This window comes from Sus scrofa, chromosome 5 (genome assembly GCF_054392235.1).
Source record: "Sus scrofa isolate SSC_HxYL_T2T_F1_AM1 chromosome 5, Sscrofa_HxYL_maternal_Yorkshire_Landrace_v2.0, whole genome shotgun sequence".
NCBI classification, from domain to species: Eukaryota; Metazoa; Chordata; class Mammalia; order Artiodactyla; family Suidae; genus Sus; species Sus scrofa.
In genome coordinates, this window is record NC_139387.1 from 58365448 (window position 1) to 58392412 (window position 26965).

Below are 26965 nucleotides of genomic sequence, written 5' to 3' on the forward strand. Positions count from 1 at the left end.
CTTTTTCATAATATTTTGAAGGAAATGCAATCAGAATCAGCCTCTAAACTTTTATGTAGGCACAAGGCAGAGGGAACAATTTAATTATATTTCTGGAAGAACAGAGTTAAAAGCTAGTCTAATGGTCTCCTTGTTTTAGGAGAGAAATATTTGGACCTTGAAGAACCACACTTATTTTAAATCACAGAACTAGTAATTTTGTTCCAACAGTATATGATAAACAGCACCAAGCACACAGAAAGTTAAAAAAATCATAAGTACACTCAAGTATCTACCACCTCAATTCTTCGGTTTACGTTTTATTCTATTTATTTTATCACATACCTACATCTTTCCATTCCTCTGTTCTTCCATAAATCCATCTTATTTTTGATGCATTTTAACGTAAGTTGCAGGAGTTGATATGCATCACTCTCTGATTATTTCAGCATGCTTATCATTAACTAAAATTAAATATTTGTTCTTTTTGTGGGATAAAATTTACATCCAAAGTACAGAAATCTAATCTACTAAATGCATACACCAGTATAACCGTATCACTATCTAGAACATCACCATCATCCATGACAGTTTTCTTGTGCCCCTTACCAGTCAGTCTTCATTTCCATCTCTGTGGAGGCACATCTAATCTGATTTTTTTTTCCCACCATAGATTAGATGTGCTTCTTCTAGAATGTCAGTAAATTGAATTGCATGGTGTAAACTCTTCTCTGGAAGACTCCTTTCTCTCAGCATGATTTTTGGGGACTTCTCCATTATGTGGTATCAATCCATATTTTGTTCTTATGATTGTTGGGTCATACTCCACTGTATAAATATAGCACAGTTTTTCCATTCTCCTGTCAAAAGACCCCTGGACTGTTTCCAGGTTTTGGCCATCATGAACGAAAAAAGCTGCTATAAACACTCATGTGCAAGTTTTTATGAGGATACATGTTTTATTTCTCTTGGGTAAATCCCTAGGCGTGGAATGAGGACAGGTACATAAATGTGTATATTTGGAAGAAACCACCAGATCTTTTCTCAGAGTGGTTTATTGTACATTCTAACTAACAGGGTGTAGGAATTCCTGTTGTTTCACATTCATTTGAGGATCTTGATATTCTAATTTAGCCATGTTGGTGAGTGTGCACTGATAACACATTATGGTTTTGATTTGCATTTCCCTGATGACTAATGATGTTGAGCACTTTTTGATGAATATTGGCTATTTTTTATCTTTGTGAAGTGACTATTCATATCTCTTGCCCACTTTTTATTGGATAGCATTTTTGTTATTGAGTTGTAGGAATATTTTGTACATACTCAAAACTAGTATTTCATCAGATACATGTTTTGAGAATATTTCCCTTCCAGTCTGTGGCTTTCATACTCACTTACTTAACAATGTCTTTTGATGAGCAGAAGATTTTAATTTTGATGTAGCATAATTTACTTTTTCATGTATAGTTATTGCTCTCTGTGCATAAGAAATCTTTGCCTTCTGTCGAAATAAGTTTCCCTCATATTCTCCTGGTTTTTAAAGGTTTATAGTTACAGTTTTTGTTTTTAGGACTTTATCCATTTACAATTAGTTGTTTGTATGCTTTATAAGGCTGGCGTCAAAGTCCTTTTTTTTTTCCCAAATGCATATTTGTATGTTTCAGCACCATTTGTGGAATAGATGCTCCATTTCTCATTGTATTGCTTTGGGACCTTTGTAACAAATTAAAGTGAATGACTTTTTTAGTACAATCTATTTCTTGGCTCTGTATTTTCCATTCCTTTGATCCATTCATGGATTTTTATGCTATCACCATTCTGTCTTGATTACAGATACCAATGTGTGAATTCATCACATAATCACGGCCTCTTAAAAACACAGGACCAAAAGATAAAGTCAATTTTAAAGGTTGTAGAATTATACATAAGTTCTGAAAAGTATAGCCTATCCTTATTTACATGTCCCCTTTTATCTTCACGTCTAGCCCACATAGTTAGAGCGGAAGCACTAATATTTTCAAGTCATTACTATACCTTCAATTCAGAAGTCCAAAAGTACACTAAAGCATATATGTTGTTTTATAAACAAATAACATAATCTGGAAATAGAATATCTTAAATTGTCTTTGTTGTTAAAAAGCATTGTATTCATATTGAAACTTCAGTGACTTTTATTAAAAGTATCTGTGAAAGATTGTATTTTTTCTTTTTACTTTTTATTTTTCCAGCCTTATTCCTGTATTGGGTAATGGCCTTTATCACAAAAACCATAAAGTTGGTCAAATACTGGCAGTCTGGTTGGGGAGTGTCAGACCTGCGATTCTGTATCACCGGCATGATGGTCATTTTGAATGGACTTCTGATGGCTGTGGAGATCAATGTCATTAGGGTCAGAGTAGGTATCTAATGATTTTTGCTTGTTACTGGAATTCAAAACCCAAATATTAAAGATCATAGTCAGCTAGAAATCATTAGTATTTAAGAGGATAAACAATTATATATTATCTATGTGTATAAAGTTGAACTAATTACTCAGTTTCAGACCATTAATATTCCAGAAGTCTCAATGTAAACCTAGAATCTATTTATTTATTCGTAAATATTGATTGGGTGCCTGTGATGTGCCATCATTATGCTTAGTCCCTATTATAGATGAAATTGTTCTCACCAGGAAGTTCCATCATCTGTGATTGGTCCAAAGCAAATTTGGTTTAATCAAACTAGTGTATTCTCAGAAATTTCAATCTGAGAAGAAGATCATCTCATCCAGTGTACTCATTTCATTGATTAAAAAACTTCTGTAGACATAACTTTAGCTTTATAGCCAAAGTAACATGGTCAAGTTTCATACCTGGTCTGTGATTACAGACCTATTGCACTTCCCGCCACATAGCCTTGTCAGTTTTATTGTGTGACATGCTAGTGTCTGATTTTTCAATGTTCATTTTTCTGTCTGAGCACTTTGACTTTGCTCTGAATGGCAAGATACATGCTTCAGTGGGTAATGGAAAATAGTGAACATCAGCCAGACCACAAATTAACAGGGAGTGACTCAATAATGCTGTTGATAACACATTTAAACCATCTACATAATGTAAAAATCTTCATGTAGCTGAATCTATTACTAAATATCATGAAGTATCACGAAAGTATATCCAGAAAGATTGATTCTTAGGGAGAAATGTGGTTTAAAGGGATAATTGATTTTTTAGTATTGGCTCAAGTGTATTAAATGAAAATCTGGAATTTAACTAGAATATAGTCACGACAAAAGGGATTTTTTTTTTTCCCTCCAAAGAATAGTTCAGAAAGGGATGGAAAAAAAATATGAACATATAAATTTCAGCCTACTGAAATGAAAATATAAAAAAGGTGAACATTTTATTTTTAATCTGTGGAAAAAGAAGGAGGTTAACTGTTATTCTTTGGAATTTTTCTTACCACAGAGATATGTGTTCTTCATGAATCCTCAGAAAGTAAAGCCTCCTGAAGACCTCCAGGATCTGGGAGTGAGATTTCTCCAGCCGTTTGTGAATTTACTGTCAAAAGCAACGTACTGGTGGATGAACACGCTCATTATATCTGCTCATAAGAAGCCTATTGATCTGAAGGCCATTGGAAAATTACCAATAGCCATGAGGGCGGTAACAAATTATGTTTGTCTGAAAGATGCCTATGAAGAACAAAAGGTAATTTAGTATCAGGTTTTTGTTTTGTTTGTTTTTAGGGCTGCACCTGAGGCATATGGAAGTTTCCAGGCTAGGGGTTGAATCAGAGCTGCAGCCTCCAGCCTACGTGACAGCCACAGCAACACGGGATCTGAGCTGTGTCTTTGACCTATACCACAGCTCATGAGAATGCTGGATCCTTATAGCCCACTGGATCCTTATAGCCCACTGGGAGGCCAGGGATCAAATGCAAGTCCTCATGGATGCTAGTCAGATTCGCTACTGCTGAGCTACAGTGGGAACTCCCCCAGTAGCTTTGAGTCTTGTTAACTGGGCTGCTGAGAATATGCCAGAAGAGCCAGTGAAAATGCTGGGTTAGTTGCCCCGCATGAGACGAAGAGGGTTGGAGGGAGCTCTGTCTTTTCTCTGAGCTCTAGTGGAAAGTAAGAATTAAATTCAGTAATCATGTATGTCTAATCCTTGTTATTAAGCAATATTAATAATTCATGGAATTTTTGTCTTTTTTCAAGTATCTTGCCAATAATTTTGTTATTTGAAAGGAAAATAGATCATATCCATGAAAAGTTAATTTTGAGAAGCAAAAGTCCTTAAATAGATGATTAACTAAATTTTGGACTCTATATTTCAAAGTTGGGGAACTAAATTAGAGGGGACTCACCTGCCTACTCCATGTATCATCCTACATGTCTGCCAAAATTGGTTTCTTCTGGTACTTTCTTTGAGTATTTTTCATTGCTTCTAAAATTTTAAACAGGAGACTCTGAATATTTTCAGTTTATCTTGTTATCATTCTGAGTAGTCATGTATGCTACCTGCAGTGGACAATGTATTTTATATTGCCATAATCTACAAATATTATTGTAATTAAAAATACGAGTATTCACAGTGACATTGGAAGGGAATAGGGTATGGTGAATCAGAGAGTTTTTGGCTGTTCTAAATCAAGATCAACAAAGCATTTATGGTAAATGATGAAAATGACCTCTGTTTTGTGTCAAAAATGTGTTTTGAAATTAATATTGCAGGAAATGGTTACTACAAATGAACCTGAGTCATGTCTCTGGTTTCACCTCTGGGAAAAGTATTGCATAATATTTAAAGCTCATTTTCTAAAGTAAAGATTAACGATATAGCCTAAGCCTAGCTTAAGTTTCCTGAGTGCTCTTTATAACACAAATTTGCTTGAAGTTGGGGTGTTAATGTCTTTTATCAATAAACTTTAAAAAATTATCAAATTATTCATCTCACAGGAAGTTGAATATTAAACACAATTGAACTCTAACGCATTGAGTTAGCTTCTTTGTAACAGTGAAAAAGCTTTATCCACTTCCTCTCCAAGATGTAATTATGATTGTTCAGGCCTTAAAATCTTTTGAACAAATGATTATAGAAGTACGAAGTCAGGAGTTGGCTTAAACAAATATGCCATTTTTGTTTTGCACTTTAAGGAATAACGAGGATACGTTAAGTCTAATATAACTTTATGACATATTGACATCACCACCCCCACCTCATCCCACCCCCATTTATGGAGATGGGAAATACCTGGAGAAGAAAAAATTTGAAGTTGGGATATTCTTTTTTTAGCTTATAGTGATTTGATATCCTGTGATCTAGTAACTTCAGTCATCATAAATAGACTGTCAATAATCTGGACTGTTGTATTTTACCATTTTCCGTACAGTGTTATTTGGTAATATTCATGAAAGATTTATTTATTTTCTAAATCAAAGGGAATTAAAATTAATTTGGTTCTTAGAATTTGGGGTCATCCTTTGACAACTAAAAATAATACAAAATGTTTGAAAAATTGGCCTGTTTCAATCAATCTGTTTCATTAAATCTGTTTCATTAAAACACATCCAATCCCTTGGGATAGAACATGATGGAAGATAACATAAGAAAAAGAATGTATATATATGTATGTATATATGTGTATATATATTATATAACTGGGTCATTTTGCTGTACAGCAGAAATTGGCACAACATTATAAAGCAACTATAATAATAATTTAAACACATTCAGTAGCTATTGTTTGCAAAGAATGTAAGGATACTAAACTATATGTACTGCATTGAAACATTTACTTTCAATCTTTTGAAATATAAGAAAAGATTTCTATAGTTGGTAAGATTAATTGTTGCTCTATTATTTTATTTTGGTTCATCAAGTTTTTTTTTGTTCTTTCAGAAAAAAGTGGCAGATCATCCAAATCGGACTCCATCTATATGGCTGGCAATGTACACAGCTTTTGGACGGCCGATTCTACTTAGTAGCACATTTCGTTATCTTGCCGACTTACTGGGTTTTGCTGGGCCTCTCTGTATTTCTGGAATCGTTCAGCGTGTGAATGAAACCCAGAATGGAACAAATAACGCAACAGGAGTAAGTTTGTGGTGCTTTTGAAAGGAAACATATTATTGGCACATTTCTTTGTAATTCTTACTTTTTAAAAATACCATTTGATGAGCAGTTCGCATAGGCTTATTTATAGAGAATTGAATTTTTTCATAATTTGTTTTAATTGAAGTACAGTTGATTTGCTACATTGTGTTGGTTTCAGGTATGCAGCAAAGTGGTTCAGCTATATATTATATATTACATGTACTTATGTTCATATATATATATATATATATATATATATATAAATCTATTCTTTTTCAGAATATTTTCCATTATAGGTTATTACAAGAGATCGAATATAGTTCCCCGTGCTATACAGCAGGCCTTTGTTGGTTATCTATTTTATATTTAGTAGTGTGTATGTATTAATTCCCAATGAGAAGTGAATGCTTTTTAAAAGAAGGAAAACAGTAGTTTTCCTTAGAGAAAAAATTATATAGGTATGTATTCATTGAATGGATCCAACCAACAAAATTATTTCTCAGGTTCAGAGGCTATGAACATTTACTAAGCATTTACTGTGTGCCAGAAATGATGTTTGAAAATTTCGTGTTATTTTATTTGGTCTTTACAGCAATCCCGTAAAGAATTTTCATGCATGAGTACATGAGGGTGGCTGCATCACTTTTCTGAGGCTTATGACTAATGACGTTTTAGCAATGTGATTTGTAATATGCACATATCCTTTTTGTTGTATAGTAAAAGCTATCAGTCTGTTTCACAATGATCAGAGCAAGTCACATCATATTTTTATTAGGTATTATGTTACTGTTAGAGGCTATATAGTATAAGGGATTTGCTGTTATCAATTTGTAGTCTTATTTTTCTATTCTTAAGAAAATCTGCATCATTTATTTCCCAGTTTCTTTCTAAAATGAGTTAATTTCCTTAGTTTCATGTATAGAAACTCTAGTCTAGGTGAATCAATTTTCCTTTTCTATTCTCTCAATCTGGTTTCCTGTCCTCTTTTCTTTACCTGTTAAAATTGAGAATAATTCAAGAAAAAAGAATATATAAATGGGTGTGTGTGTGTGTGTGAGACTGGGTCACTTTGCTGTACAGTAGAAAATTGACAGAACACTGTAAATCAACTATAATGGAAAAAATAAAAATCACTACAAATTAAAAAAATAAAGTTAACTTCAGAAAAAAAAATTGTATGAATTTGCAGAGCTTGCAATGAATGCTGCCTCCTCAGTGACGCTTTTTCTGATTGTCCTCATTAGAATGTGACTCTCCTTTGTACTCTCCTATCACATCGTTTTCATGTTGGCACTTAACATAAATGCTATTTATAATGAAACATGTTATTTATGGATATGCTTATCTTTCTAGGTTGTGAGCTCTTTAAACAGAATGGTTGTGAACAGTTCACATTTGTGCTCACAATGCTTAGCCAAGTTCCTTGCATATATTGGTGCTCAATTGTTGTTGACGTGAACCATATATTTTACCACTGAATACAGTTTGTGGTGGTTTTGTCCTTACCAGCCTAATTACATGTAGATAACTAAATTCCACATAGAATTCCATCATCCCTCCCCCTTCCACACATTAACCCCATGTTTTTCTGAGAAGGAAGAGAACTTAAACATTTGTGTGCATCCCCATGAAAGAAGAAGGGGCCAGAGTAGAAATTAATGGATCTAAAACACAACTAAAGAGTACCCAAAATGGCATGATGTGTTTATTCAAGTGTTGCTTTTGCCACAGTTTTCTATCAAAGAAGTTACCATATGCTGCCGTTTCAAACAAAAAGCAATCAACTTTATATAATCTTATGATGACTTCAATCATAATCAGACTAAAACCATTTTTCATAAGTTTGTGTTTTGTCACTGGATGTGTCATGTGGGCAAAATAGATACCCAAATTATGTATTTTATACAATTATTGCATTATATAAGTGAAAATCAGAAAAAGTCCACTGTGTAGAATTATTTTAATGGATGTTGTATTTTGGTTTTATTGGCCTTGCTTTGGACTATCAGTTTTGTAGCTTCTACTTGTAAGTTACAGTCTAAACCAACTTCCATTTTCATTGCCTACTTTCCAGCTAACTAAGGTAGAATATGTCTTTGTTGAACAAGTACTCCAAAAAAAAAATTGAAATTTTTTTTTTTAGTTTTCTTTTATTTTCTACAATCAAGCATTTCCAGAAAACTTAATTAGCAGTGTAGGATTTTATACATTGAACTGGTTTGATTTGTATATGTGGACATTGTAAGTAAAAGTCAAAATTGCCTTGCTGTTTTATAAAGACACTGAGTTTTTAGATTTAACAACCATGTATCATTTAATAAATGTAAACTGTACACCAGTATATGAAAAATTTTAATTTATGTCTTTTCTTTTGGGATAAGATTTCAGAAAAACTCTCATCAAAGGAATTTCTTGAAAATTCTTATGTTCTGGCAGTTCTTCTCTTCTTGGCTCTTATCCTGCAAAGGACGTTTTTGCAGGCTTCCTACTATGTAACCATAGAGACTGGCATTAACCTCCGTGGAGCCCTGCTGGTATGTACATGCTTTGAATGATCCTGGCTTCTTCAAAATGCCACATACCAGCCAGTGAGAGGAAGAGTAGAAACTTTAGTTTTGTTTCTTTCCCTCTATTTTCATTTTGATATTATAACAATACTTCTAGGATCTAGTTAATAACTACCCTCCCCACAGAGCTAATTAACACACCCACTGAATTAAAAATAACATTTATAATATATTAAAATATTTTGAAGTCATGCATTCACATATTTTTGTTATTGTTTGTTCCAGAGATTATGTTTAAATTTGAATATATGTTTTTATTATATTGCCAGAAAAAGTAAGTTTTTATTTAGGTGAAGACTAAAATAACAATACTAAAATGAAAATAATGGTTGACTTAAGATGAATTAGAGGGTTTCTTTCTTTTTTTTCAAAAATTTTTAAAATGTTATTTTTTTAATGAGAATAAATAAGCATAATGTTGATTATTAAGTTTAAAGCCACGAATACATCTTTTTTTTTTTTTTTACAGGCCATGATATACAATAAAATCCTTCGGCTTTCTACATCTAATTTATCCATGGGTGAGATGACACTGGGTCAGATCAATAACTTGGTCGCCATTGAAACCAATCAACTCATGTGGTTCTTGTTCCTGTGTCCCAATCTATGGGCTATGCCTGTTCAGGTAGGTCAATATAAGTAAGATTCTTATTCACAAAGGAAATAAGAGCAAGAAGATAACGAAGTTTTTAAATTTCTTGTTTGCTTTTTCATTTAATTTTTTTTAAATTAAAGCACAGTTGATTTACAATGGTGTGTAATTTCTGCTGTACAGCAAAATGACCCAGTCATACATATATATATATATGCATTCTTTTCATAAGGGAAATCCAAATCAAATCAAAGTGTGTATCATTCACAGTGCTTGGTACAAAGTAAAATTTGAAGTATGCTTTGTTTCATTTTATCAAAATGTATTTATACACAGGTCAACTAAGTAGCTGTCTACATGGTATAATTTAAAGTGTATCAGGAGTTCCCGTCGTGGCTCAGTGGTTAACGAATCCAACCAAGAACCATGAAGTTGCAGGTTTGATCCCTGGCCTTGCTTAGTGGGTTAAGGATCTGGTGTTGCCATGAGCTGTGGTGTAAGTCAAAGACGCAGCTTGGATCCCACGTTGCTGTGGCTCTGGTGTAGGCCAGAGGCTACAGCTCCGATTAGACCCCTAGCCTGGGAACCTCCATGTGCCACAGTAGTGGCCCTAGAAAAAGGCAAAGAGACAAAAAATATAAAATAAAATAAAATAAAATAAAATAAAATAAAATAAAATAAAACAATAAAATAAAATGGATCAAAAATCCCAGGCTCTCTCTGAATGAGTACCCTCATGATGAGTCACCTGGAGGAGATTTTCATTTTGATTAGAATTCCCAAAGTTAGGCACTAAAAATGTGCCTCCAGAAGGTAACTAGTAAGCTGCTATCATGGGCATATAGGCATGGGTTAAAGGCTTTAACTGCATGGGTACAATTTATTAGTTGAGCCTTGATAAGCTGAGCTACTTGAAAACGAAAATTTCAGTGAGAGAAGATAGTAGGGTTAAATCCTGAGTTTTTAGAGAATGAAGAAGAGAGTGACAGCCTGGAGAGGGTAGGCCTTAGTCATTCAGTCTTGGGTTTGAGGGCATCAGCCTTAGCTTCTTCACAGTTTTAGTTATCCCCACCCTTCTCGTCATTATGTGGGGTCATTGAGGAGGTGAAGAGCTCAGAGCATTTAGTCCACAAACAACCATCCTTGTTCTCTTCCTTGATGATGCTGCCTCTTACTTTCCATCCTCCCTGCTTTGAAAAGCGAATACAACTCCAAGAGAATATGGAACAATGGTGGGTGACAACATGTTCAAGAAAAAATTCATGTCGTTTTAAAAAATTGAAGACTTTTTGGTTGGAAGGTCCTGCAACCCCCCTGTAGCTTTGTGCAGTAAATTGGTTTGACATCAGCTGTACATGTCATCACACTAAAAATAAATTCCTGCTACTTAGCCCTCCCCAGATAAATCTTAGTAAAACCCAACTGTCGAGGTTGAGTTGACTTTCAAAGACACTTACTACAATAATTAAGAAATACTACAATTTCACTGAAAAATACTTCCTTTCATGCAGTGGTCCCCACACCCATTTCCATGTGTTTTCCTTGCTAGATCATAATGGGAGTGATTCTGCTCTACAATTTGCTTGGATCCAGTGCATTGGTTGGTGCCGCTGTCATTGTTCTCCTTGCACCAATTCAATACTTCATTGCTACAAAGTTGGCAGAGGCTCAGAAGAGCACACTTGTAAGTAATATCTTATGGAAACTTTATTAGGAAAATTGAATGATGCTGTTTTATTTTTGAATATATAGGAAATTAACATGTACCATTCAGGATGATTTGGAAATCGTTCTACTTATTTCAGTTCTTAAGCAGCAAATGTGAATTTTCTGGGTTGTACAGCAATTTTGCAAAGAGGGTTTGAAATCGAAGGCAATGATCTTGACTTCTAAATACCAGAATCACAATGCCTGATGTTTTTATGTGTTATGATGTGATGAAGCTTCAGATCTTCTTGTAGTTATTTACACTTATGTGTACTAGCGAATAAAAACATGTGCATTCAATTATGTAGACATTGCATGTCAGTTACTGATGTGGTAGAAATGGGTCAAGGAACAGATAAAGGGTCAGATTCAGTGCTTCTGAAATTAAATGTCCTTAGGGTTGAATCAGACCACGTAAGGAGCTATGGAGTTACACTGAAATGTTTCAGTGGCAGCTGCTCTGCCTGAGTATGTTCATGGTCAACTTGGCGAGCAAGAAAAAGCTCGATTATTGACCCTCCCTGGCTTCAATTTGTCATGAAATCATGTTATTTGAGCAAGAACTGGCTTCTTTTAAAGAAATATTTGCAAAAATAAAATTGTTGACAGCATGTTTAGAAATAAAGTTTGATTAAATATGAGCAAGGCTGCCTGTAAATCAGGCGTGAAATGTTAGGGATGCTGCCACTGGTGGACTGTTCCCAAGTTGGTGTTTCCACTGTGACAGGCAAGTCACAGGTCACACAACTGGTTTTTACCCATTGTTTTTCTGCTGCTTCTGGCAAGGTTAGCCATTATTTCTGTCTGAGTCACCTACCCTCTTTCCTCTAGGACATGGCTACAGAAAGGTGTGGAAGAGGGACAGAAAGAGGAGACATGAGAATCCAACATCTGACTTTCATTTAACCATTCATACTGCAGTCATTCACCAACAATCATTGGTAGGCAGCTGAGACACTCCAAGAGACAGAAAGATGAATAAAATTTGATCATTTGCTGCCTCTCCTTCCTTCCCTCTGCCTTTGGCCACCCGGCAGCTCCTTTTGAGAATTCATAGGACATGGTGTACCTTCCTAGTAATTCTAATGTAATATTTGGAGGAAGCTGAAACAGTTGTCCAAAGAGAGGCTTTTGTATCTGGTATGCATCTCTCTACAGTTAATCCAAGTTGTTGATAATCAGCGAATGTAATTTAGGTCTTCTTACACAAGGACTTATGAAGAAGGAGGTAGAAATCTCTTGAGGTTAAAGATAAGAGACTTGGTTTTGATAAGTGCCTAATGAGGACTCAATATGAACACACACAACACTGGTCCCTCATATTCCCAAATCAGAAGCAAACTAACTTTTCTTAAATGCATTGTTTCTCTTCTCCTAAGTTTGAGTGACAGTGCTAAGGAGAGGAAGAAATGATTTAGATACTAGGAGTCACTGGAAGCCTCTTTATCATTTCCCTACATGTCTGTATGTAGTATCTGCAAACATTATTCAAGCAGATCATGTGAAACTTAAGACACTGCTTTGATTTAAACCAAAGAACAGAGACATAAAAAGTTTTTAGGTGGAAAGAATTTCAGGCCATCTCATTCAACACTTCATTTTCACATCGGAGGCAGAAACATAGAGTTTAACTACTTCTCCTGGGAATCTCACAACCATCATTAGTGGCAGAGGCAGGCAGAAATCAAGCTCTGCTCAATCCCTGTTCAGTACATGGTCTTGCCTCTCTGATTTACTTGGCTACAGCTTGCATTGTTTTTTATTCCTTTCTTTTATAGGATTATTCCACTGAGAGACTGAAGAAAACAAATGAAATATTGAAAGGCATCAAACTTCTAAAGTTGTACGCATGGGAGCACATCTTTTGCAAGAGTGTGGAAGAAACAAGAATGAAAGAACTATCCAGTCTCAAAACCTTTGCGCTTTACACATCACTCTCCAGTAAGTCACTGTTGCTCAGACAACTGCCAAAGAGCATGTGGTCTAATCAGTTTCAGTTGTGATCATTGAGGCATTCCAGGCATCAGAGGAAGCCCATTTATTTTCTCCATTTGTGTTGTCCAGTAACCATGAGCCACATGAGGCTATTTAAATTTAAAGACGAGTTAGGACAAACTTAGAGTCAAGTATACCTGAATTCTACTCTTTACAAGTTGTGTGTCTTTGTCATGTTACTTGACTTCTGAAATCCTTGGTTTCTTCATCTGTAAAATGGGGATGGTGATGATTAAAATACTGATCATTGAAATCCTCTTAGCAGTTACAATTGTGATGGAGAATGGGTTTTCATTAAATATTTTTTTAGTGTATTTATTTATTTATCGTATTTTTTTGGCCGCACCCGGCATATGGAAGTTCTGGGTCCAGCTGCAGCAATGCCAGGTCCTTAACCCACTATAAAGGATCGGGGATCAAACTTGCACCTCTGAGGAGACCTGAGCTGCTGCAGTTGGATTCTTAACCCACTGCGCCACAGCAGAAACTCCAAAAATTTGTTTATTTAAATTGATTTGATTATATTACTGTTGACTTTATCCCCAAAGATCCTTTAAAATTGTCTGCAGTTGTCTTACCTATCTTTTTGAGAGTTTATGATGTTTCCTCGAAAATTGTACTTGAAATATTGGTTTTGAAAACTGAGGAGAAAAAAAGGCAACATTTCCAGGTGAAAGAAACCAAACTTCATTCACATAAAACCCTCTTTTCTAATACATTTTCAAGAATTTTAAAATGCAATGCATTTCTTTCTCAACTCAAATTTTTAAAAAGCAATTGTTACAAAATCTTTTTTTTTTCCTCTCAAAGAGTGACACTGAGTGCTCTCAAAAATAATGAGTTTATGTTAGTACAGTTCTTACGAACTCTAGCCATACTGCTACCACTGATGTTTGATTTGGTTTGTGTGTCGGTTTTGCTCATTTCTGTTGTTCCCAAGACTTTCAACAGTTTAATGTTTTGGAGGTTTATATATTGTTTCCTCTTGAATTCTAAGCTACATTAGTTCTTAGAGATTATGAACACTTCTTTTTTGAAACGGATTTAAGGAAAATACATGGTTTATATAGTTCATTTATTCTAGCTCTCATGTTGAATGTGTTAAAAATGAAATGGGAAGAAGATTTACCTTCCAGCTCTGCACCACTGCTAATATGGTGTCAGAATGATTGATATCCACTTGCTTATGTGATAGTTCTCTAAGCTGGGAGCTCCTACAGTACTTTCCTCTCTTCAGTGGACTGAAGTTCTCAAGAGAAGGATGGATGCAGCCAGAAATAATGACAATGATAATAACAATAATAACAAAAATACATGGAGAGACTCGGTCAATTATTGCCAGAAGTGACTTTGCCTGTCATCTTATATAGCCTTCACAGCATTCCAATGATTTCAATTTTATTACTAACTTCATTAGACGAATTAAAAAATTGAGGTGGAGAGCATTTAAGCATCTTGAATTTCCCCCAGCTACTAAATGGCAGGAGTGGGTGGTCAGCTTACCTTAACCCTGTTACCAGATTTGGGTTGGTTTTTGAAAGTCAGAGATAAAAGGAGAGAGGGCAGAGAAGGCCATACCAGAAGAGAAAAACAAGAAGTCATGAATGTGAAAATGCATAATCATGTATTGACGATAGGCAGCAGGAGTTCCTGAATCAATAGTGTAAATTTCCATTTGTAGCACTTCCAAGTTTTGTGATTTGCTTGCATATGGTGTTAGTGGTGGTGAAGAGCTTCAGCTATGTGTGTTGAATAGAGCTGACTTTAAATCTCAGCTCTGCCGCTTCATAGCATGTGGCTTTGACCAAATTACTACTTCTATACTCCAAGCCTCAATTTCTTTATCTGTAACATTGAATAATAACAATCTCCACCAGGTAGGATTGTAGTAAAGATTAAAATAGATTAAGGAGGAGTTCCCATTGTGGCTCAGAAGGTTAGGAACCTGACATAGAGTCTTTGAGGATGCGAGTTCCATCCCTGGCCTTGCTCACTGGGTTAAGGATCCTGCGTTGCCACAAGCTTCAGTGTAGGCCATGGATGCAGCTCAGATCTGGCATTGCTGTGGCTGTGGCATAGGCCTGCAGCTGCAACTCCAATTGGACTCCTAGCCTGGGAACTTCCATACGCCACAGATGCAGCCATTTAAGAAAAACAAAAATAGATTAAGGAGTGCTACAAATGTTGGTTGATTAGTTAATTGACTGTATTCCAGGCACTATGTCAAGTGTTTTATGTTCGTTATTTTGTCTTTTTTTTGGCGGGGGGGGGCACACCCGCGGCATATGGAGGTTTCCAGGCTAGTGGTCTAATCAGAGATGTTGCTGCCAGCCTACACCAGAACCACAGCAGGGTATCTGTGACCTACGCCACAGCTCACAGCAACGCCGGGATCCTTAACCCACTGAGCGAGGCCAGGGATCGAACCTGCATCCTCTTGGATACTAGTTGGGTTCGTTAACCACTGAGCCATGACAGGAAGTCCCTGTTCATTATTTTGGATAAAGCACCTGGCTATTGAGCTATTGCTCAATAACCTCCTTCTCCCGAGTATACTCCTCTAAAAGTTAATGTAATGATAATAATAACTTTCTCACAGATATATTGGGAGAATCCAGTGAGGCAAGGAATGTGACATGGTTCTGTAACTATTAAAAATATTTTATAAATAGTATTTGAGTAACACTATAGGAAGACAAGAAAAATGTCAACTGTATACCATAGCAGTTACTGTTGGGGCTAAGAAGGTAGATTCTCCTGAAATGAAATCCTGCCTCAGCACCTTGCCTGCTATACACCCTTGGTCAGCCTTTGGTGACATCTCAGTTTCCTCATGGGAAGTTGGGCTATATTAGGCATACCTTGAGGAATTAAATAAGGTAATGTATGTCATGTGTTTAGAAAAGCAACTGTAACATAAAAGTATTCAATCAATGACATTGGAAAATATTGAAAAGCAAAGTTAAATGGGGCAAATACTAGTGGAACTGAAGATCCATCTCTATGAATCAGTGTTCTTGTCACTCAAGATCATAGCTGGGGGGAAAGAGATTCTGTTAAATAATTTCCTCATCTCCATTTGCCAAGTGTTCATGCGCTGCTTCTGGATTTAACTTATCATTAAAAGACAAAACGATGCTATTTTTTTTTTCTCTTCACTTGGAGAGAGTTTTGTATGGAGAAGTGGGAAGAACATGAAGCATTTGACCAGAAAAGTCTGGGTTTTAATCCAAGCTCTGTCATCTCCTAGTTTGGAATCTTGACTGTTACTTATCCTTCCTAAGCTGTTTCCTCATTTTTGTGCAGGATAGTTGTAATCATTAAATATGAGAAGGCGTGTGAAAATACTCCTATCACAAGTGAGTAACTCTGAGTTGTTGAGGAGTGGGAGTGCAAAGTGGTAGTGAGCAGTCTGAGGAGCCAGCTGTGGGACCCTGTGCATCTCATTCTCATATTCCTGATGGGGAAAGAAGGTCCCCACCCCCTGCACTGGGTGCAGAGTGCCAGATAAATGATTTTTAATGAAATAACAGCTGTTCTGACTCTTCCTCATCAAGAGGAGATTACTTATTTAAAGTTATATACAATGAGTGGTAAATAATGACATGGAGGAAGCAAAAGAAATACATGTGGGACAAAGGTAACAATAGCCAGAGAAAGATGAAGACAGAAGTATGGCTCTTGATCTGTGCTGTTATGAAGCTCAGAACCTTGTTTGAGTTGCCGGTGCTGTACAAGAGTTCAGATTTGATAGCTAAGCTCCTTATGGATCTGCAAAAACACAGGCTGATTATGTAAAGGGTGTAGGGACAGTTCATGAGAGTGGATCATGAGAGCTCGTGATAGTTTGGGGTGTTTTGTTTTTGTTTCGTTTTGGGATCTTTTTTTTTTTTTTCTTTTTAGGGCTGCACCCATGACATATGAAACTTCCCAGGCTAGGGGTCAAATCAGAGCCATAGCTGCCAGCCCACGCTACAGCCACAGCAACACAGGATCCGAGCTGCGCCTGCGACCTGTACCACAGTGCACTGCAATCCCGACCCAGGGATTGAACCCACATTCTCATAGATACTCGTCAGGTTTGTTTCCATTGTGCCCCAGCAGGAACTCCTGGTGATGGTTTGTGAATGAACTCTCTTCTGACTGTCAAGAAAACTAGATCCTAGTTCTCGCTCTGCCATTGCTTGGCTCTGTTACTGACAATGTAGTTAATCTTCAGGTTCTCAGTCCCTAAAACTCTATGGTTTATGAAAAATATAACTATAAATCATCAACTTGGCTTTTTATTTTTACTTTGACTTCTAAATGCCAGTATTTTAGCCTAAAATATGTTTTCCTTATTTAAGTTCTGCATATCTTGCTTATCAAATGATAGTGCAGCATATTCCTGGAGAGCTATTTAAACAAGCAGAGGACTCAAGACATGGGGTTATTTTATTAAGCAAAAGGTCTATAAGTGAAAATTAATATCACCTCTGGATGGAGATTTTTATGTATGTCAAATTCTTGTTTTTCATCTGTGTAATATCCCAATTTTCATATATTTAAGTCAGTTTTATGGCCCAAACCAAATATAGACTGCAAATACTCTGAAGAATGCATATTTGTTAAATTCTAATAACTTTGGTCATGAAAGAATTATTTTAACTAATTTTTTCTGTTTGTAACATTTTGTAAAAAATAACCTTTCTATGAAGAAAAAAACATTTTATGATTAAGACTCATGCCTGGGAGCTCATACAACTGTGAACCAGGAGATACCAACTAGGAAATGTTTGTGGACTCCAAACAGAATGTTATTTAATGCACTGGGCCCTTCTTGTCTTCAAGGGAAGTTAAAGTAAAAATGGATGATTAACTAAAGTTACTGAAGGTATTTCACAGTTCAATGAAACTAATGTATCTGATTTCTTTCCACAGTCTTCATGAATGCAGCAATTCCCATAGCGGCTGTTCTTGCTGTAAGATACTTTTTCTTACCTTTAAAAATGGAACTAATCTAGTGTTTGGAAATGACTTAGGAACAAGACTATATATTACCTCACCTTCAGTTTTCTCTTTATTACCTCTGTTGCAGTAGTTCTAATCCAGGGCTTCCCAACTGTAGTGCTGTGAACCTTTTGGCCCCAATAATTAATTATTTGTTGTAAGAACCTGTCCTCTGCATTAGGGTGTCTAGCAGCATCCCTGGCTTCTACTTATTTGATGCCATCTGCGCTCCCCCCCCGCCCCGGTTATGATCCAAAATATTCCTAGACACTGCTAAATGTGCCCTGGAGAGCAAAATGAACAGAGGTTGAGAATTTACTGTTCTAACCTCCATGACTTGATTCCCTGGATAGTCTAGGGTAAGGCTAGATCAGCAACCAGAAAAATGCTAAATAATTACATTATATTTCAAACGCAAAGGACAAACCCAGGAACTAGTATCGTGTTTAGAAATGCAAATAAATCTGCCTTGGATACCAGTGTTGGTGATTCCACACTAGGAAACTTAAACAATGGAACATTCCTTATTTTTTTTCTCAGAAAAATTAGCATTGGTTGAAAAGAGTCTGATTAGGTATCAAGAACTCTGGATTCGCTCATGGTTATTCCCCTTACTCAGTAATTTGACAGAAGTCCATTTTCCAATCTGTAGTTCTAATCTTTTGTGCCCATCTCACAAGTTTACTGCTGGAATGAATGGAGACCGTGAAGTACTTTACCAATAGCAAGTATTATTTTTTCTAGGGAGTAATTTGGGTGAAGTAATTGTTTTTAGAGTTGCAGCAGACTTATTGGCATAGCAAGAATATATTAGATTTTTAAATTTGAATGTGAGCATTTGTGAAAAACTTTCTCCATCTTTCTCTAAAGAAACCCTTTTTCTTTGCACAGACATTTGTGACCCACGCATACGCCAGCGGGAACAATCTCAAACCTGCAGAGGCCTTTGCTTCCCTGTCTCTTTTCCACATCCTGGTCACCCCTCTCTTCCTGCTCTCCACAGTGGTCAGATTTGCAGTCAAAGCCATCATCAGGTATGCGCTGAAATGTCTGGAGTCCTGTGTTGGTTTGCAGGAATATTATATGCTCATGGTAGTAAATTAGAAAAAGTAGAGCAAGAACATACACTCACTGCCTAGAGAGAACTTGTTGTCAGAGACAACTTGTGAAAACTTTGCTGTGCTACCTTTCAGTCTTTTATTTATTTCAGATAAAAGTAATTATTCTCAAATAAAGATGTTGAATTTTGGGGGCTTATTTTCCCCTCACTAACACCATAATGCATGATGTTTACTGGCTATTCCATTGTTTGGAAGTATTCTAATTTATTGAAGGGCTACCTCTTTATCGGACAGATAGAATGTTTCTATTTTCACCATAAGGTAAATCATATAAATAACATTTGAGATCAGCATCTTCTGATCTTTAAACTTTTCTCTGTTTTCAAAAGTCAGATTTCTGGAAGTGGCAATACTTTTTCTAATAGTATGCATTTTCTTAAGGTCCTTGTTGAGTATGGCTGTGATGTCCACTGAAGGGGAAGTAGGTGAAAAAGTGTACAGATTTTTAAGGTTTTTAATGAACATGGCCATAGTGTTTTCCAGCAAAGCTGTGCCAGCTTATATTTTTACCAACAGTGACAGAAAAAGTTCACATCAACACATATTTCCATCTTAATTTTAGTATCATTTGGCACACCCCATCCCCTGGGTTCATAGTCTCTGCAAGTGGAAGGACTTTGCAAAACCGAGTGCACTGTTTTGTTCACTCTACCCGTGTTTCTGTAGTGTTTCTAACCAGTGTAGACATCATCTTAGACTCACAATTTCCCATAGTTTATAGCTATAAAAATAGACTCACAATTTCCCATAGTGCACAGGATCTGATAATGACTGTTTCTCCACCATTTTTACTTACATTATATGATAAATATGTTACCAAACTATGCTATGCTGCATGTCCCACAGTCTATCGTGTATGAGTCTATATTATAAATATAAACAAGACAGTCTTACAGTCTTTTCCTTTTTGCTATAACATTTTATAAATCTTATAAGTTGCAGCTTATTTTATAAACAGTCATTATCATATTCATAACTGGCCTTTGAAAGAAATGCCAAGATTTCTTTTGCAATATTGAAAGAAAATTGGCAAACTATGGCCTTAAATACACAAGGTGTAATGTTGCCATTGATAGCAATGTAGAAGATCTTTTGTAAGATCTTCTAAAATGAGATAACTTTCCCAATGTTTGTGTATTACTAAGAAAACTAATATTTAATATTCAAGATACCAAAAGTCTCCAGTTTTAGGCTATAGTTTATCTTAGTCTCATGACGACGACTTAATGCCAAAAAATCATTTGAGTTGCCTATGCCTTAGCTGATTATAAACCAGGTTCTGATCAGGTGACCTAATAACATAACGTGATTTCAATCCTGTTCTGTAAACTGTGTCATTAGTAGCCAATTCTGCAACTGTGAAGAGTTTAATGCTCAAGCCCTTTGGCCTCATCTGCCCTCGTTGTCTTTTCTTATTGTTCTGCCTTCTGAAACCTTTGTGTGGATCCCTGACTGATTCCTGTAGCACCACTTCCAAATTAGGCAGTGCTCTGGAAGGGAAGCTACTTCAAACAGTAAAACTGATAAATGGCCGGAGTCTGCTATTTTGGTTCTTATTTTCATTTACTTCATTTAATAGCTGTCTCTCTCACAGTTGCCTTTTTAAATTGAATTTGACTTTGCGCTCCAAGTGGAGCTAGAAAGCAGTTGATAACTAATAACAGATAATGCTTCTGAAATCAGGAGGTTGACAAGCACCAAAAGGACTTAAAGAGTTGCTCTGAAAAAAATTAATAAATCAGGGGGTGTGGATGCCCGAGTCCATAGTATACAATCTATGTAGTAAATCCTAGTCGAGTTGAGGGTGGGAAATAATCTCTGTATATTTCTGTGTAGCAGTCTCTCCTCTGTATGTTCCAGGGAAAATGCATTTGCCAGTTTGATAAAAACCAGTCTGTTTTCAGGGCTCAGCTCCAGACTTCCCAAGCTATAGGCCAAAGAAAATCAGCTAATAAAAACTTGCTTCTCTAAAGTGAATTTCAGTGCTTGATGTGGGGATCCTTCAGAGATGACCAGTCAACAGAGGAGACCAGTCCTTTTTTCCCACTGTGAGCTGGTTCTGGGAACAGACACCCAGATGAGCATCTTCCCAGTGTTGACTGGGCTTGGCACTTTCTTCTGTGTCTGGGAACCCAGTTGGTCCACAGAGAGTTGAGCAGTCTGTTCATAATCGGAGATTTGGTGAACTGTTTATGTTTTTTGGGGTTTTTTATTTGTTTGTTTTGGTTTGGTTTTTTTTTTTTTTTTTTTTTTTTTTTTTTTTTTTTTTTTTGCTTTTTAGGGCCAAACCCATGGCATATGGAAGTTCCCAGGCTAGGGGTTGAATTGGAGCTACAGCTGCTGGCCTACACCACAACCACAGCAAAACAGGATCTGAGCCGTGTCCGTGATCTACACCGCAGAGCAAGGCAACACCAGATCCCCGATCCACTGAGCAAGGACAGGGATCGAACCCACATTCTCAGGGATACTAGTCAGATTCGTTTCCTCTGAGCCACAGTGGGTGCTCCCTTGGTGAGCTGATTTTAAAACGTCCTCTTGAGGACTGTGGAAGTCATGCATTCTTTGCCATGCTCTGAAATGCATTCAGAAATTTGGTGGGTTAGTATGGGTGTGGCATTCCCCTAAACTTGTGCTATGTGTGCATATAAGAGACTTGTAAACTTCTCTGCTATAGGAACATTCCATGCCATGTAAAATTCTTTGCTTCAAAAAATTCTATACTTTCCTTTCAAAATGTTTAGATGAAATTGTTGGACAAAATTGTCTTTGAGTGTGTTTGAGCTCAATGAGTGGGACCCTGTATGTATATAATAAAACAGAAGAAGGAAGCAGTTAGGATTCAGGTTGTTACCTCCTTCCCCCACATCATTTGAGTTTTCTGAACCTTTTATGATGATGTGTTCCAGTCTACATCTACAAAACAGAGGGAAAAATTGAAGAGGAGTAGGAAAGTCACTAGTTTCTAAAGTATTAAAATACTTGAATAAGAGTGATTTTTCAGGATGCTCACCTTACTTGTCCTCTTTGCTTTGTTTGTAAGAAAATAATTTCTGGGAGTTCCCTTCGTGGCGCAGTGGTTAACAAATCTGACCAGGAACCATGAGGTTGCGGATTCGATCCCTGAGCTGGCTCAGTGGGTTAAAGATCTGGCATTGCCGTGAGCTGTGGTGTAGGTCACAGATGCGGCTCGGATCCCGCGTTGCTGTGGCTCTGGTGTAGGCGGGTGGCTACAGCTCTGATTAGACCCCTAGCCTGGGAACCTCCATATGCCGTGGGAAACGGCCCTAGAAAAGGCAAAAAGACAAAAAAAAAAAAAAAAAAAAAGAAAAGAATTTCTGTGTTTTGCTTTTCTGGAAGAAAGTGTAAGTTGGTAGGTGGTATCCTTTATAAATAATATGAGTTTAGGTTCCTGGTATTTGATGTATAATGCAATATCTATGTCCAAAGATATGATTAACCAAGGGAAAAAATGTGTAAAACTAATCCCTCACTTTGTTGGAAGATAACTTTGTGCCCTTTCTCCCATGTACCTCCCCAAAGAATGTTCGTTTGGCTAGTCTACTGTGGTTACCTTCAATCAAATAAATTATTACTGATATTTATCATAGAGTATGCTCACAGGTCGACTTGGTCCATATTTACAAAAATGTCATGGTTCCCCCCAACACACAAAAAAAACGTATTACTGCCAGCAACAAAATCAGTTACTCCCAATGAAAATAGCACCTATGCAAGGTACTCAAGCTGTATCTAAATAGCCAAAGTAAAACTCGAAAAGTGAAAAAACAAAATAACATGGATAGCTAACCTTAAATACTTTTATGAATTCCCTTAAAAAATGGGAAATTATTAAATTACAAACAATAAAGGTGGTGGAAGCAAGATAGGAAATGGGTTGATATCAGATATACCTGCTTTCAGATCATGGCACAGCTGTGGTGTACTCTCTGTTCAAGCACACTTGAACATATATAGGGTGCCTCTATAGCTCAACTTCCTTACTTGAGCACCGTACCGTGGTGGTTGAGAGAATTAAATGAGATAATACATGAAAAGTGTCCAGCACATTGCCTAAATATTTTAGATTTTTAGCAAATTTCCATTTTACTAATTTACTGTCATTTTACTAGACTCCATATCTTCTATGGGTCCACATTCATTTATTAAGCAGTTCAGGTACCTTGCTAGGTGTTGGGGATGGCAAAGATGAAAGATGGAGCAAAAGCCACAGGAGTCCATTTCAGCAGGAGAGATCAAGAAGGGGAATGAATTGCAACACAGTGTATCATGCTGTTCTAGAGAGCTCCACAAAATGCCATTGGCCTTATAGCAGGCGCATTGAAACTTATCAAGAGAGAAGGGAGATGGTCTGATCAGTAAAAGTTTAAAAGAGGTGGTAGCTCCTTCATAGGATCCTTTTTTATGATTTTTATTTTCTCCATTATAGTCAATTTACAGTGTTCTGTCAATTTCTACTGTACAGCAAAGTTACCCAGTCATGCATACATATATACATATGTATATATACACATATTCTTTTTCTCACATTATCCTCCATCATATTCCATCACAAATGACCAGATATAGTTCCCTGCTCTATACAGCAAGATCTCGTTGCTTATCCACTCCAAATGTAATAGTTTGCATCTGTTAACCCCAAACTCCCAGTCCATCCCACTCCCTACCCCTTCATCAGATCTTAAAGAATAGGTAAGACTTGGCCAGGTGAAGAGAAAAGGGAAACATGTTCTATGTGAGAGAGCAACATATGCGAAGTAGCCAAAGAGGTGAGATATCTGGTACCTTCTAAGGACTAAAGATAATTAATTGTCTATAGTTGGAGAAAGGTCCTGATGTGGAAAATATCAGGGGATGAAGCTAGAGAGTGAAATCCCAATTGGCCTGTAGATGATGCTAAGGATACTGAAAGGCACAGGGTGGCCATTTGTTATTTTAAGGAAAGGACTGTTGTATGAACAGATTTGCATTTTAAAAATATAACCCTGGCAGCATGGTGGAAATTACTTCACCCTTGGTCAGGATTCATGCATTTTCCATAATTGTCTTGCCTCTGTGATTTCTGAAAGGCCCTCATATGAGCAGGAAATGCTTTTTGTATTACCTATTTATTCATTCAACAGACATTTCTTGAGGAATTGCTTTGTTATATTTTTGGCTTTGGGCTAGATTCTGAAGATGAAAATCTTCGCTTTTAAAGAGTTTGCAGTCTAGTGGGAGAGATAGACAGTAACAAAACAAACAGAATAGCAGTGCAGCAGACCCTCAGCCAGAGAGCCTGGAATAATGGGAACAAGGGAGGGGACATGGAGGGGGAGGTTCAGAGAAGAGCTAGAATGGAATCCTCTGATGGTCATTATAATTGGGGTTCCAAAGTGGGATCTTAGGAAGAGGAAAGAAAGTTCTCCCCATGCTCAAGTCATGCTCAGGGACCACTGCTTCCTAATATTTGGCAAGACCTGGGCTCATTAATTTCATAAAAGCTTCAGTAAGATGTGTGTGTATGCTAGAAAAATGAAATGGAGAATCAAATCAACTGACCTTACTTAAATGTCTGAACACTGGTTTATTCCTTTTTTGATTTATTCCACAAACATTCATTGAGTAAGGTGAGCCAGGAACTGCTAAACTTAGAGTTGCAAAGGCATGTGAACCAGGCCCCAAACTTTCCTTTGTGTGCAGAGATGTAGTGTGAGATTATTGAAGACGTGTTTCTTTGATTGATAAAGCTGTGGTCCTTAAAATCCAATCTCTTCAGAATATTAAAACAGAATGACAGTTAAAGTCCATAAAAGTAAAGAAGGAATACCACCATTTGAGATGAATAAAATGCCATTTCTTAAGGTATTTCTAACACTGTCTTTCCAAGTCCCTATGGTCACCTTTGCTGAGAAAGACTCGAAGGGAGTGGAAAGCCCAGAGCTCTTCTTTCTTTTTTTGGTTTGAAATTTGTTTTCAAATTGCAGTGAAATATGCATAACATAGAACCTATAATTTATTAAACCTTAAGTGTACAATTTAGTAGCATTAAGTACATTCACGTTGTTGTGCAGACATCACCACCATTCATCTCCAGAACTCTTTCATCCTCTTGATTGAAATTCGATACTCACTAAACAATAACTCCTCTAAAATCTCTACTCCTAGACTCTGGTGACCACCACTGACTTTCTGTCTCTATGAATTTGACTATTGTAGCTACCTCATAGAAGTGGAATTATGCAATTGTTGTTTTTCGTGTATCTGGCTTATCTTATTTAACTTAATGTTTTCAAGGTTCATCCATGTTGTCATAACTTGAATATATTTAAGTGCATCAGAATTCCAGAACCATGGAAAAAAATATGGCAGATGCTCAAAAAATTAAACAAAAATTGTCGTATGATCCAGCAGATCCACTTCTGGATGTATACCCTAGATAACTGAACGCAGAAACTAGAATATGTATTTGTACACCCATCTTCATAGTAGCATTATTCTCAATACCAAGAAGTGAAACAACCCAAGTGTGCAGCAACAGATGAATAAACAAAATGCAGTGTATATATACAATGGATTATTATTCAGCCTAAGATTTTCTTGAATAATTGTTTCTTTTGGTGGAACCTGAAAAATTCAACAAACTAATGAATATAACAAAAAAGAAACAAACTCACAAATATAGAAAAACAGAGGTTCTCAGAGTTCCAGTTGTGGCTCAGCGATGAACCCGACTGGTATCCAAGAGGACGTGAGATCAATCCCTGGCCTCACTCAGTGGGTTAAGGATTTGGTGTTGCTGTGGCAGTGGAGTAGGCTGGCAGCTGCAGCTCTGATTCGACCCCTAGGCTGGGAATCTCCATATGCTGCAGGTGTGGCCCTAAAAAGCAAAAAAAAAAAAAAAGGGAAAGAAAGAAAAAGAAAAATAGGGCTTTTCTATAGTGGTAACCAGTAGGGAGAGGGGAGGGGGAGGGGCAACATCGGGGAAGGGGATTAAGAGGTATAAATGATTGTGTATAAAATAAACCATAAGGATATATTGAACAACACAGGGAATATAGGCAGTATTTTGTAACTATAAAAGGAATATAACTTTTAAAAACTATAAATCATTATATTGTACCCCATAACTAAAATATTGTATGCTATACTTCAATAAAAAATTATTTCCTTTAGTTTCCTGTAAATGAAATTAGAAGCAAACAGATAGACTTCCCCAGTGGATTTTATCTACCTTGATGTTTCCAAAGAAAGAAAGCAGTTTCTATGGCATTCAAAGTTAAAGGGCTTACGATTCATGGGCAATGGACTGAATTAAATGTACTTTATTTTATTAATCTGTCACAAAAAACAAACTATGTAGACCTATCTGGAAGCATTTAACTTGACTACCAGCTCAAATGAGACATTAAAAAAAATATTTCAAATGTTCATTTTATAGTTTCCTACAATCTTTCCCCTGGAGTCGAGGCTGCATGTGCCAAGCAAGTTTGTCCACTGTTACTATCCTAGCATGCTAAAAAGAGCATTTCTTAACTTTATAACTTCACAGACTTTTCTTTGGTATATCACTTTATTTATGGGAGGATATTTTCAAGTAATGTTATTGTTTTATTTCGTTCTTTCTTTTTTCGTTGATCTTATGACACGGGTTTGAGGAAATTAGAATCAGGTGAGCAAGTGGACCAAGGGATCTTGTGCCCAGCCTCCAAAGACCACAGTAAAGAATGTTCATAAACCAGTCCTCTAGAACAGGTCTTCTCAAACTATATTGTACTTATGAAGCATCTCTGGATCTTGTTAAGATGCAGGTTTTGATTCAGAAGGTCTTGGGTGGGGCCTGAGATTCTCTGTTTCTAGAAAGTTCTTAGGTGAGGTTGATGCCACTGATCCTTGGCCAACATATTGTGTAGCAAAATTCTAGAGGGTCCTCTC

The 26965-nt window shown here is 36.6% G+C and overlaps 1 protein-coding gene and 1 long non-coding RNA gene across 51 annotated transcripts in view; both read left to right on the top strand.

Moving 5' to 3' along the window:
* The window catches only part of ABCC9 (ATP binding cassette subfamily C member 9), a 137723-nt gene that overhangs the window by 15872 nt on the left and 94886 nt on the right, over positions 1-26965 (top strand). For all 50 annotated transcript variants that reach the window (XR_014803757.1, XR_014803761.1, XR_014803763.1 and 47 more), the window contains 9 exons: positions 2211-2377; positions 3429-3671; positions 5865-6059; positions 8441-8593; positions 9096-9251; positions 10768-10902; positions 12704-12866; positions 17841-17881; positions 18801-18943. Coding sequence is in view for 42 of the 50 variants with exons in the window: in XM_021092237.2 (XP_020947896.1) it covers positions 2211-2377; positions 3429-3671; positions 5865-6059; positions 8441-8593; positions 9096-9251; positions 10768-10902; positions 12704-12866; positions 17841-17881; positions 18801-18943 (1396 nt within the window). In the remaining 8 variants the exon portion in view is untranslated. The remainder of the gene's footprint in view (positions 1-2210; positions 2378-3428; positions 3672-5864; positions 6060-8440; positions 8594-9095; positions 9252-10767; positions 10903-12703; positions 12867-17840; positions 17882-18800; positions 18944-26965) is intronic.
* LOC146403384 (uncharacterized) lies at positions 20243-25702 on the top strand. Its single transcript, XR_014803767.1, has 2 exons — positions 20243-21234; positions 22285-25702. It is a non-coding gene; the product is annotated as an uncharacterized LOC146403384 (long non-coding RNA).